This window comes from Bombus flavifrons, chromosome 3, assembly GCF_040668555.2.
Source record: "Bombus flavifrons isolate JBK064 chromosome 3, iyBomFlav1_principal, whole genome shotgun sequence".
Classification (NCBI taxonomy): Eukaryota; Metazoa; Arthropoda; class Insecta; order Hymenoptera; family Apidae; genus Bombus; species Bombus flavifrons.
Genome location: NC_138444.1, coordinates 17,227,838 through 17,240,854, shown reverse-complemented (window position 1 = coordinate 17,240,854; position 13,017 = coordinate 17,227,838). Strand labels below are relative to the sequence as shown.

The following is a 13,017-nucleotide window of genomic DNA, read 5'->3' as shown; positions in this document are numbered from 1 at the left end:
CCGCGATGACGTTGCGCAGCTCTCTCTTCCTCTCCTTCTGATCCACCTCCTAACCCCAGCCCGTTTACTCGAACGCTTGCGCCGCGTAATATTCAGTTTGGGTTAGGTTTGCCGCGATGCTGCCATCTGCCAGTCAATCTTCGAAATAATCTGTTTTCGCAATATAGTTCCAACATTTAACGAAACGCTGTATTCTCAATCGGTCTAAATAAAAGTTGTTCAAGTTATTCTCCCAGTTAATATAGAGCGTTACAAATGCGAACGACGGACTTTACTTTTGCTTGCTTACTTCTTTTAAACCAAGATGACGAGAAATATCGTTGATGCTACGACCCTTAATCATCGATCGATTATGGGAAGCTTGTAGACCTACGTTTCGTTCTTCTGTTCCTAAATCCATTGTACGTGAGTATTTCTTTTTTCATTTTTCGCTGACTCGTGCCGAGTGAATCACTTTATATATTCAATTCACGCGTCATCAAAAACTTACCTATGTCCATTAGTCGAGATTGGTTAGGTTGCCAAGTTTTTTTCACACAGATAACCTCTTCCGCCTTTCGAGATACGTTGGAATAATCGTCGTTGCTATTTCGCTGCATCGCATTCGCTAAAAATGTCTTGGTTATTCGGAAAGAAGAAACGACATAAGGACTCGCCTCCCGATTCGACGGAAGAAGAACAGTCATCGAGTCAAAACGATGGATTCGATATCATTTCAATGCCCCCAGCAATGCCAATGGATACAAGCCACAACACCGCGGCTACGCATTCTAGTAGTAATTTATATCCGTACGTTCCTCCTGTTCCAAACTTTGGCCAAGGTTTACCACCCGAATTAGACAAAGACTATAATCAAGGAGAGAACGCACCGCACTATTTGAACGGAGTTCCATTTAAATTGTGCAAACGTCTGGAGATTAACGCGAGCAACGATTTCGAGATAGACCACCTTAGAATTAGCGAGATTTTGTCTTTTATAGAGAGAATAGAAAATCGAAATTACGATTATAGTTTCTCGTTGGAGGAAAGCATCATGGCAGAAATGAATAGTAGAAGCGACGAATGATTTCCTTTCCAACGCGCAATGTCCACGAGATCGTTTAAACCACCATTACTCGTTACTTTTATTAATGTGTTCGTAATTAAACATGTACTTTCTACTCGTGGTTTGACGAAGGAAAGGAAAACAAAGAAAAGAAACTAAACCAAATTACCTTCACCCACGCTCGATAATGCACGAGCACAAATTTATTCGATAAAGAAAATACGCGATTAAGCTTTTGTACGCGCGTTTGTAACATAGCACTTATCCATAATTTTAAGTATACTCTATATTATATGTTATGAGTTTGTACATTTGTATCGGATGTATAATTTTAATGTGTTAATAAGTGCTTTTAATAAATATTAAGCATCACCAGACGATTGATTCTTTCAACGCGACATACACCTGTCAACGTTTGGTAGCGAATCGATTGCGAACGTCACTTACGAACAGGAGAGAAAATGTATTATACAAATATCGTGTGTATTATCGTAGTACCAGACAAAGCGAGGTGATGACGAACACCAGAAGATAAAATGGCATCCAAGTTTTAAGAAAACCTGAAAAACTGAAAAAAGACAGGTGCGTTCTAAGATGCTCAGTAACATTGACGTCGACGTCGAATCTTCTCTTACCTTACATACTTTCCCCAGATAAGCATAAACAACGCAACCTTTACCATATTCCAATTATTCGAATTATCATACGACATTAGGTCTAACGCTGTAGCTACGTGAGAATGACAGTTGTCGCAGCATAAATTGTGCTGCGAAGAAGATAGACGTAGTCTTAGAGAAAAATAACTGTGAAGATTAGAACAAGTTTAAGCACTAACCATCCTATTTTCATAGATTTCACTTGCATGTGCGACAGCAGAATCCCATCCCTGAACGCCTCCTTTGGCTTTGGTATAGTTCAATTGCAAGTATTTCGTGGGCTTCCCAAACGTCATATTATCTTCCGCAACGTGATACGGACCAGCGAAGTCTCGTATCACACCGGTAGAAGTGGCAATCCCCACGTGACCAATGATCGGTAAGAAATATCTTCACAACGAAACAAAAGCAAACGCTTTGAGGTTGCGATAAGGGGAGATATTGCGAAATCAGCAACTCAGATATATCATATATCGATCGATTCGCACTATATAAGAATTCCAGCGTGCCACCGATTGAGGTTATTTTTCTAGCTCTACTTACGTCAGAATCGGTAGAGGTGTCCAAACTATACAAAATGGGAATTTTTGCCTTTCCAAATTAATAGCAAGATCTATATTTGACATATTATCGGAGTACTCTTGCGGCTCAGACAACAATTCGTTCTTTTTCATATTTTGTTTTGATAGTGAGCGACAACCTGGCTCCTTTCTCTCTCTCTCTCACTCGCACGCAAACACACAGGCGCGCGCACACGCTCTCTGTTTATTCCAGAGACATCTGATGTTACTTCTTGCAACCAAAGTTTGAAAGCATAGCTGGCGCGCGGTACGATAACACGATGGCAGTTTGGATGGAAGCATTCGAGATCTATCGTGAATATGTCGTCGAACAGACGCGTATGTTCACGGAAATCGATTTGTCGAATTAGGTAATAAAAGAATGGGACCGATTGGTTCGAATGTATCGAACTTTTAGGTCTATACGAAGGCATATTCGTTCAAAACGTAAACGAAAGTAGAAGTACCGGTAGGCAATCGTTATTGCTATACAGTACTTGGACAATAAGAAATTGATAGGGCGATGGAATGTTGCGTGAAATATCTGTTTGTATAGGTTGTAAACGACGGAGATAGGAGGAGGTGGTATAGAGCGAGGAGAACCGTGCAAAGGATACCATAAAAATGCTTTATACCGTAATAAGGAGGTACGTAACAGTGTTGCGAACTAATGAAATTATGTGCGTAATCGCGATGGTAGTTTCTCGAAAGGCAGAACGTTCCCTACCGTCGATAGAAGATGTTCCGTCGGTTTCGGCTCGATAAGATCTAGATCGAGAAATCTTGAAAACGCATACGGTATTCGCGCGTGTCGAGATAGATAGAGGAGGGGCATCGAAAACGCGCGATGCTAGCGCTAAAAGCGATTGTAGGGATATCTCTATGGTGGTCGATCGTGGTAACGGGTGAAGGTAACATCGTTCGGAATGAGGATATCTGCGGAGCTCAAAACGGACGGCGATTGTATCTGGAGCTTGGAGAGAAGGGTATTTTATACGCCAGAAACGTCTCGCTGATAAAGAACGAGCCGAGACAAGAGGGCTCGCGGGTATATACGAGCAACAGCTCCCACGCTCAGTGTAATCTCGAGCTGGTGACATGTCCGTCCTGCGTGATAATCGTCACCTTCGAGAGCATCGCGTTGTCGCATCATTGCGGCGACGGCAGCGTCACATTGGATAGCCCGTGCAGGTAATTACGTGCACGCGCGTATTAGGCGTAAACGCGTTCAACCTTCGTTTGGCGTTTTGTTTTCGTTTCCGCAGGTGTGATTACGTGTGGATCTCGGAGCCGCCGTACGAGGATGTGTCCGGAACTCCGTTTTGCGGATTGTACGCGCCGATCACGTACAGGTCCAGCACGAGAACTTTGTCGATCACACTGCTTTACAGTCAGTCGCACAAGCACGCGTTCACGCTGGAGTATACGGCGGAGAGTAAGCAGATTAATTTGAGGAGAATATCGCGAAATTAATAGCGCGCTGGATCGAAGATCGATCGATACGTTCACGACCTATTGACAGGAAACAGATTACACCTGAGAGGTACCGAATTGACAACGGCGACCGGTCAAGCAGCCAAGGGATTGAATAACACCGGTGGTGGGATTTTAACGTCTCCGTTCTTCCCGGCTCGGTATCCTCGCGATCTTGGCTTGGAGTACGTGGTCACCTGCCCGAGCGAAGCACCGTCCTGCCGCATCAGGTTGCTGTTCAGTGATTTTCAGCTGGCGACCGTGTCGATAATGGAGGTAAGTGTAAACTAACCGAAGCAAAAACGATCGTCTGTCATATCGACGATGGTTATGCGCGATCTAGTTCTACGATTGGAACGGTCAACGACTGGACGTGAGTAGCGGCGCGAGATTTCGGCCACCGGTAATAATGAGCTCCGGCCCTTCCTTGCTGATACGATTCTACGCAAATGGCGGCACCGGATTGGGTTACAAGGCTTTCTATTCGTTCGTGATTGGACACCCCTTGGACAAATCCGTGCAACCGATAACCGACTGCGGCGGTTACGTGGAGAATCTTGGTGGCACGATTACCATGTTGGATATGGTGGGCGAAGGGGTAAAAACTTACGACTGCGTCTGGCTGATCAGGCCCCCCAAGAACTTTTTACACATGAAAACGCATATGTATCTGAAGGTGATCACGTTCGCGGACATGGGTGAGTGTAGACGCGTGATTTTTGCTTTTCCCCCTTCTTCAATTGCCCGCAGACGATCCGTATACGTCGTCGAAGACAAAATACAAGCGAGAGAAGACGGTTCGCGGATAAACGCGTACTAATCTGTATTTTGTTTTCCATTATCACGGAGAATAAGAAACAGTGTCTGCGGACAAACGTTGGAAGAAACGCGCGACTCAGTTTAATTATTCTACTCGTTTTCGCATTCGTTTCAGCCGGCAATACCGAATTAGTGGTAAAACAGGGACCCACTTCGGCTCTTTTGCCGCTCGAGATCCTCAGACATCCAGCGAGTCAAGTGCAACCACCGCGACACAGGGAGCACGTGGCTCCCGTCACCAGCGGCTTTCACGTCAGTCTACGAGGAACGTTTGGCTCGTCCTCGCACCTGGCGATTGCCTACGCGGCCTTCAGTTACATGGGTGAGCGCAACCTTCTCGAATCCTGATCCCGATCGATTCGTCATCCCCTCTCGTCCGATCATTCGCAGACTGTTTCGCGGGATCGGACTTTCTTTGCCGCAATCACAGATGCATAACGAGTCAGCTGAATTGCGACGGTTTCGATCACTGCGGCGACAACAGCGACGAACCGGCAACCTGCTTTCAAGGTATATAAACGCAATCGTTTAAAGCGTTTCAGTTTTGTTTCGTCCGACGCGAATATCGTCTCGTAGATTGGGAGCTGGAACCTCAGGATCGAAAATGGCACGCGAACAAGGCGAATTACTACTTTCCAAAGATCGATCGTTACCCAGACCTGAAGACGGCTACTCTGGTGTTTGTGGCGAGCAGCCTCGGACTGATCGTCTTGATATCGGCGCTGATCATCTTGCTGTACAGAATGGGCGCCAGAGCCAGGCAGCAAAGAGAACTTCAATCAAGACTGCAAACGATCAGCGAGCTTCTAGGTAGGAAGACAGTTAATATGTACATTTGATACGGGAGTCATCGTCGGTAGAGCATGGATAGACCGGCGGTCATCGTCGATTTCTCTCACCGTCACTTTCGACAGTTTTCGATATTGCAGACGGAGCGCGAATCGACGAAATCACGGTGTCGGACGACCCGCCGGTGTACGAAGCACCGCCTGGCTACGACGAGGTGGTCAAGCTCGGATTCGACTCGGAGATCATCGCTCGAAGAAAGAAGAGGGCGTTTGGTCGAGAAACTCGCGGTAGGAGTTCTCCCAGTCAAAGCTGCTCGTAAGTAACCTATCGGTATCTTTTCTTTCCGCTCGACACATTCTTCGTTATACCAATTTCACGCGGTACGAATACGAATTGCTTGGCCGATCGAAGGTTGGACGTCGAACGATCCTCCTCGGTTTGTTCGCTGGCCGAGATGGCAGGTAGCAGTCACGGGAGCGGTCGCGCTACGTCGAGCTCCGACCAGGACGCGGCGATTCCGAAGAACCGAACTGCGACTCGGCGGTTGCCCGAGAGCCCACCGCCGCCGTACGTCACTCCTCCAGGATCGATATCGCGACATTTCAACGTATCCGGATTAGCGTCGGTCGATTCGAACACGCGTAAGTATTCCCACTTTCGTAGGTACTCGCTGTGGTTAAGTAGGTACAGCAAAGACCGCCTGGACGTGTGAGTTTCACGCGAGGATGTTCCGTCAGGCGAGCGCCACGACGAAGAGCAAGAACAGGAGGAGGGAAAGGAGAAGGGAGAGGGATCGCGTGGACGGAACTGGCTTCGTCGAGCCGGCGAACCGTTCTCGTCGTCCTTGTGCGGAAACGGCGATCTTCCAGAATCGTCCAGCCCGGGGGACCTCGAAGCACGGGGATCACTGGTCTCGATCAACGTCGAATTTCTCGGTGCGTATTCGCCGACATGCAGCGCTTCGAATTCGATCCGAACGGCCAGCGTCTCGTGTGATTCGCAGCGGAGAACCTCGCGCGCTGCTTCGACAGACACGGAGTCGTTGGATCGCGGAGACCGAGGAGGAGACGCGGAAGAAACGGTCGAGGGGGAGAAACGATCCGGAGCAACCATCGAGCCAGACATGGAAGAACAGATCGGGGAACCGTGCGAGGAACCGGGCGACCAGCCAACCGTCGAGGATGCCGTCGTGGACAGCGTTACCGAGGATAACGTCAAGTCTGACGACGGGTTCGTGTCCGGATGCTCTTGCGAAGGTGCCTGCGGCTGCGCCACCGTTCGTCGATCGTCGTCGTTCAGAGAGCGAACCATCGGCCGCCTCTGGTCGGTTCGTTGTATTACCGCGGACCAAAACGCGGAACGGTCGGCGGCGGAAGAAACGAATAGGCGACGCTGGCAAAGGGAAAGCGGAAAGAAATCGGGCCAGGAGCAAAAGCGAAACGAAAAGAAGGAGAACGTTGTGGATACGAGAAGGGGTAGAAAGGTGGAAGAGGGAGAGGACGAAGATATGGAAGAAGAGGAACGAGAGGAGGGAAAGGAAGGAGGAGGCAGCTATCAGTCAAGAAGCAGTACGATCGTGAAATTGTTGGGCGCGAGAATGGGTAAATGGCAAAATGTAAGCGCCGGCTCCACGGTTGCATCTACGGCAAGTTCGACGCCGTGCGGTACCTTCGGAAGGTCCATGAGGAAATTGCCGGTTTGCTCGCGCGACGGATACCTCGGCAGAACTTCGACGATCGGATCGATCAGCAGTTACGAGAAGTTGTGCAACGGCGAGTTCGAAGAGTCGCGGATGAATTTGCACGCTTCCGATCCGATCTCGATCGGATCGTCGTACCGCGAACGACGAGGCTACCGACGATACTCGAGCTGCGATCTGCAGAGTCTCTACGAAGGAATGAGGATCTTGGACGGATTCCTGGCGCGAAGAGGCCTGGCGGTCGCGCACGCTCGGAAACAATCGGTAACGGTGATGTTGTTCGGAACACCGGAGCACGGTGCTATACGGCGACGACCTATCGGCGAGGAGGGAACGATTCGCGAGATTGGACGCGTTTCTCGACTCAGTCTGGACGGTCTTTCGAATTGATCGAGGATTCCATCGGGCGAAGATTACGTTCGTCCGTTCGTTGGTCAAACGGGACACGGGACGGACGTAGAAACGAAGAAAGAGAAACAAGTAACGGACACTTTTGCGAAAAAGATTTATTTTTGGTAATGTTGGCAACGACGATCGGAAAATATGTAGCGAATCAGAAACGCGGCGACGTCCGATCGCCTCTCGCCGCGTACCTCTCTTCAAGTTGTAAGGAAATTACGCTTATAGAGACGTAGTAAAATATACATATATATATATATATACATACTTATACACACATATACATATACATATATATTTACATATATATATGCGAATATATGTATGCAATAATATAGTACATACGCGGGCATGAATTGGTACTCGCGCGTGTACGAAGGTGTTTCGTCGGCCGTGGTACTCGTAGTAGTGCCCTGTGGTTGCCAAAGAAAACGAAATAAATTCAGCGAGACGGAATCTCAAGGTTGTTCGAGACAAATCGATTTTGGCACTTTATTAGGCCTGGTTCCTGCGTAATACATTAGGCGAGGTCGCGGTTTCGATACGGCCCGAGATTTTCGACGCGAATTACTTGAGACAATGGCAGTATTGCTTGGTTCCGCGATCCAAGCACTCCGCCGTAGAGGCGTAAGGATTGATCCTGCTAACCTCGTGGTCGGACAGGGTGTAGGTTCCGTTCTCGTGGTATCGAACCGTCACCTCGAACTTTCCATCCCCGGGGCTCACTTGTATCATGTAGAAGTAGGCGACGCTGCTCGAGTTTCGAAAGTCGATCACTCGGTCTACACGGTGCAACTTCTTCAAACGAAGCTTCGCGCACAACCGTCTTCCCTTCTTGTCCCGATAGCCGTCGAGCAGCTTGTCCACGTGATCGAGAAACACCTGCGCTCCCTTCTGAACGATCGGATCGCGAGGGTCCACCGACTCGAAGGCGCTACAGGCGCACCAATGAGACGAGATTCCGACGTCGGAGCAACCTCTCTCGAGGGGCACCGGGCCCGCAAGCAGGCTGCGACATCCGGGGCACCCCGAGGACGGATTGGCCGAGCCACCCGACAACTGTAACACGTCCCTCAGTGTTTCGTAGAGGTCGAACGGCGAGATCAAGCGACGTTGATTGGCGCGCAGCGACGAATACGCCTCTGGCCGTTCTTCTCGGAACCACTCGGGAAGCCAAAGGTAGAGGAACGGCAGCCTCTCCTCGTACCACCCGACGAACGTGTTTCTGATCGGGCCCCAGCGCATTCCGTGGTCGCTCAGCAGGACGATCATCGTGTCGTTCGCGATGCCCTCGCTTTCCAGTCGCTTCAGCTTGTCGAGAAGTCGGCCGTCCATCGATGACAGTCCGTTCGCGTTCTCGTGGCTCACGCTGATCGTCCAGAAGAAGCCAAAATACGGCGTGCCGCGGAACGCTCGCGCGTACTCGATCGCGTAATCGAGAATTCTATCGAAGCTGGTCTCGGGTCCGGTGCAATACTTGAGCCCGAATCTGAAAAGTAGGTAACGATGAAAAGCAGAGAAGACACCGTAAATCGCATAGAACCAACCATCGCATCTACCTCTTTTTCACTTTCAGCAACTTCTCGCAGGCGAGCATGTACGGTCGGAGGTAATAGTCGGTCGGCGGTTCGACGAAGCCCATCTTGAGATAGTTGAAGGTGTTGAGAGCCGTTTCATCCTCGCCATAGGCAGTGGCGTAGCCCGCGTCGCGAAAATTCCGCCAGAGGAAGGGGCAACGATCTAGCATGTACGGAACGGTCGGTTTGCACAACGAGTAGGCCTGTGACTGATTCTGTCCTGTCAGGATGGCCATCAAGTTGGGAAACGTATTGTCGCCCATCTTGTTGTATCCGTCGAATCGAATCCAGCCGGTTTCCAGCAAGTATCTCTCGGTGATTGGCATGCTACGTATAAAGTTCAATCGACTGACGCTGTCGATGCCAAGCACCAGGATGCTCAGCTTTCTAGAAAGAGCCACGGTGCCGAACGTGGTCGACTGCTGGCTGTCGTTGCGTCGCGTCCGATCGCGAACCTTCTCGGGGTTCGGAATGGCATGAACGTTCTCGTAGATTGGCTTGCCGCGTTGTCCACCGCCACCGTCGATCTTGGAATCGACGGTGCAGCTGACCATCACAGCCTGGGCGTTGTCGGGCGTCGTCGTTTCCTTATCGAAGCTCTCGCATCGTTTCACCCTAGAAAAAAGATAGTCGGAATCGAACGCGTGGCGTATCACGCAGCCATCTGATTGGTCGATCGGTTGCGTTAAGGTCGATTTATATCATCCGCTCAAACACGGAACAGCGTCGTTGTAATTTATTAAATACGGATGCATTTATACGTGTGTGTATATACAGGGTGGTTGGTAACTGGTGGTACAAGCGGAAAGGGGGTGATTCTACGCGAAAAAAGAAGTCGAAAATATAGAATAACAATTTTTCGTTGGAGGCTTTGTTTTCGAGAAAATCGACTTTGAATTTTCGCTCGGTACGCGTGCACTTTATCGCGTCTCGTTATAACGGATCTCACTGTAGATCGTTGTCTCGATGGAAAAATTAAAAAAAAAAAAAAATAAAAAAGAAAATGTTTATTCTATATTTTCGACTTCTTTTTTCGCGTAGAATCACCCCCTTTTCGCTTGTACCACCAGTTACCAACTACCCCGTATATATATAAAAAGAAGTCGAAAATATAGAATAAAAATTTTTTTTTAATTTTTTTTTTTTAATTCTTCCATCGAGACAACGATCTACAGTGAGATCCGTTATAACGTACCACACGCGTACCGAGCGAAAATTCAAAGTCGATTTTCTCGAAAACAAAGCCTCGAACGAAAAATTTTTATTCTATATTTTCGACTTATTTTTTCGCGTAGAATCACCCTCTTTCCGCTTGTACCACCAGTTACCAATCACCCTGTATATATAGTCTCAGACGTGTGACTATGACGGTCGATATTCTCGGCAAACCGATCAAAGTTATCAGGGCACGGTTGAATGGAATCCATAGAGATACGTGCACCCGTATCGCGTATGATATGCATTTAGTTATCAACAGACGAACGCATGACCGTTCTATATTTTACAACGCGTCACGAGAACCTGGCGGAATGAATCGGAAATTATAGTTTATACAATCAGGAACTGCTGCTACCAGCAGCTACGTCTCCTTACGTACGAGTCGATGGATCCTCGTGAAAAGGATGTCGTTCGGTGAATCGTCGACGGAAGAATGTGAAAACCGCTGAAAATTTGGAAAAAAAATTACCGTTTTAACGAACTTGTCCACGATTACGATGATTTCAAAATACGTCGTAAAGCTCGTTGAAACATTTCGATCGATCATTTCCTATACGCGTAATCGGCGGTCGACCTTCGTTTTGGCGATATATGAAAAAATATTCTGTCGCTCGGCCTTAATTTTCAAACTACTTCCACTTGGCTTAGTGGTACTTATGTAATATTCATCCGGCAGCGCACCGCGCCTTGAGGCGGCAGACCAACGTTGTTTATATCAATATCGATAAGGGGATTCACAGGCTCAGCGCGACGTCACGCGACCAGATTAATAATGATAAGCCCATTACGTTAGTACTAACGCGATCAAGCTCGAATACTATGGCAGAGCGACGAATTTATCCACGAGTTCGTCAAAATGGTGTTTCTTTCCAAATTTTCCAATGATCAATTAGATTCCTCTATCGATGCTTCAATCGATGACACCCTTTTCACGAGGATTCATCATCCTGCCTGCGTATAATAAAATACAAGCTGCGTTACAGTTACGTGGAACGCAGGTAGTTACGACGATTTCCCGTTGCCACGTTTTTAATTTCCGCGTTATTATTTTTACGCTTATCGTTTATCGTTGCCAGACGCGAGTCAATTGTATAAATACACACACAATACGGCAACCTGTCGAGTCATGGCCGTAACTGATACTCGAATCGGCAACCAATATCTGTAGCCGGAGAGATCGAATTTTGCTTACGTTGGCCAATCCACTAACTCGGAATCGAATGGTTCCGTGTTTGAACGGATAATATAAATCGACCTTTACCTTCGTTCTCTGTCTCACCCGAGAACACTCACACGATCGACGAATCCACGTTGTTGTCTTTGGTCGGTTTCTTCGGTTGTTTCTCGGCTCTGTACACCGGCGCCCAGCAGCATCTGAGGCCGGGATGACGAGCCGCAGTGGCCGGGTTCACAAAGAGAACCACGGTGCCGTTTTCTCGTACGGACAAACCGGTAAACGGCGGCTCGTTGGCGCATTTTTCAAACGCCTTCTTCTTCACGTAAGATCGGATCGACGGGTCAACGGGTTTCTTCGATGGCATTTGGCATCTCGAATTCCACACTAGGTAGCCTTCCATCGTACCTACGCAGAGATTCGCGCGCATTCGGATTATCCATCGCGTTGGTCGGCTAATCGTCGATCGTACTTACCGTCGACCGCGTTGTACGACTTGACGAAGGACGGATATCGTGGCTCGAGATCGTAATCCTTTTCCGAAGAAACGACATAGAAACTGGCCAGGAAAGCAACAGGCAACAGCAGCAGAACGAAACTCGGTCGTCGACGAAGGTAATCGACGATCAACTGGGTCCGTCTCATGAGTTTCCGCGAGGAGATTTCGTCGGTGACAGGCACCGGCTTCGACGTTCGCGAAACCATATTTTTCCGCGTGTCCTCGCTACCGTGCGTCGCTTCCACGCGACCGATCGAACGGTCATCGAGCCCGGTTCCCGGCGATCGCCTTTCGTCCTTTCCTCACCGGTCGATCGATCTCTCTCGCGAAATTACGACGTTCTTGGAGCGATTGTCGAGCGGCTAGGAAACGCCAACCTGGCCGCTTATCTATCTCTGCACCGCTACCGCACCACCGTTGGCGATCGACGTGGTCGTCGTCGTCGTGGCTGTCGTCGTTGATATCGATTTATTCGTCCGGAGAATGAACCTTCCTTCGACCTCGATCGCGCTCAATCTTCGGCCAGCAACCAACGGTGGACACCGAGCGACGATTTTTCCGCGATGCGGATCAGTTTCTCCGTTCGATCGTTCCGCACTGCCGAGCAACGTAGTCGACCGCGTTTCGACGACGACTGACGGCAAATGCGTCTTTCCAGATGGGTAGGGAGAACTGGCAACGGAAGAAACTGCGACGCGATGCGACGATGCGACCCAACGCTGGCCAATGCGAGGCAACGCGACGTCAGGGTTAGGTTTGGTAGTCTATACAGGTGTTCGGTACACGTTCGTCGACGTAGAATCTTCGTTGACGGATATCGGGGAAATCGTCGAGTCGAATGGAGGTTACAAAGGAACGAGAAAGGTTTCGAAGTTGCGGATACGGCTTGGCGCGATGCGACGAATCGACAAACCAAGGTTTCGCGTGGTCGTCGAAACACAGCGAGACACTAGGAACTAGGAACGATGGTTGGCTATCGACGCGTACTCACCCCACCGAAGTGTTGGCTCGCTTCGCGCAGATGCGCGCATCTCCTCCAATTTCGAATCGAAACGTGGCCGAATCGAATTTTCCACGTCCACACAGACTCTCAGCTGGAAACGTCCGTT

The 13,017-nt window shown here is 49.0% G+C and overlaps 4 protein-coding genes across 5 annotated transcripts; 2 read left to right on the top strand and 2 right to left on the bottom strand.

Moving 5' to 3' along the window:
• Window positions 1–159: 159 nt before the first annotated feature.
• Window positions 160–1,422, top strand: LOC138178092 (uncharacterized). The gene is made up of 2 exons (XM_069109567.1): window positions 160–401; window positions 541–1,422. The coding sequence occupies exon 2, from the start codon at window positions 614–616 to the stop codon at window positions 1,064–1,066; it is 453 nt and encodes a 150-aa protein (XP_068965668.1). The 5' UTR covers window positions 160–401; window positions 541–613; the 3' UTR covers window positions 1,067–1,422.
• On the bottom strand, window positions 1,211–2,459 carry LOC138178087 (transmembrane protein 222). Its single transcript, XM_069109561.1, has 4 exons — window positions 2,245–2,459; window positions 1,881–2,091; window positions 1,681–1,811; window positions 1,211–1,613 (listed from the first exon to the last, which is right to left on the bottom strand). The coding sequence occupies exons 1-4, from the start codon at window positions 2,373–2,375 to the stop codon at window positions 1,532–1,534; spliced, it is 555 nt and encodes a 184-aa protein (XP_068965662.1). The 5' UTR covers window positions 2,376–2,459; the 3' UTR covers window positions 1,211–1,531.
• Window positions 2,460–2,594: 135 nt separating this feature from the next.
• Window positions 2,595–9,874, top strand: Culd (CUB and LDLa domain). Of its 2 annotated transcripts, none has more exons than XM_069109532.1 (10): window positions 2,595–3,452; window positions 3,527–3,696; window positions 3,784–4,010; window positions 4,078–4,432; window positions 4,669–4,875; window positions 4,944–5,063; window positions 5,130–5,363; window positions 5,468–5,657; window positions 5,754–5,983; window positions 6,080–9,874. In XM_069109532.1, exons 1-10 carry the CDS (start codon window positions 3,109–3,111, stop codon window positions 7,429–7,431), a joined length of 3,429 nt encoding a protein of 1,142 aa, XP_068965633.1. In that variant the 5' UTR covers window positions 2,595–3,108; the 3' UTR covers window positions 7,432–9,874. The 2 variants fall into 2 exon arrangements, with proteins under 2 accessions (XP_068965633.1, XP_068965634.1); XM_069109533.1 differs by having other exon boundaries at window positions 5,483–5,657; window positions 6,080–7,918.
• Window positions 7,530–12,988, bottom strand: LOC138178078 (uncharacterized). Its single transcript, XM_069109545.1, has 4 exons — window positions 11,886–12,988; window positions 11,529–11,817; window positions 9,000–9,632; window positions 7,530–8,929 (listed from the first exon to the last, which is right to left on the bottom strand). Exons 1-4 carry the CDS (start codon window positions 12,112–12,114, stop codon window positions 8,008–8,010), a joined length of 2,073 nt encoding a protein of 690 aa, XP_068965646.1. The 5' UTR covers window positions 12,115–12,988; the 3' UTR covers window positions 7,530–8,007.
• Window positions 12,989–13,017: the final 29 nt, after the last annotated feature.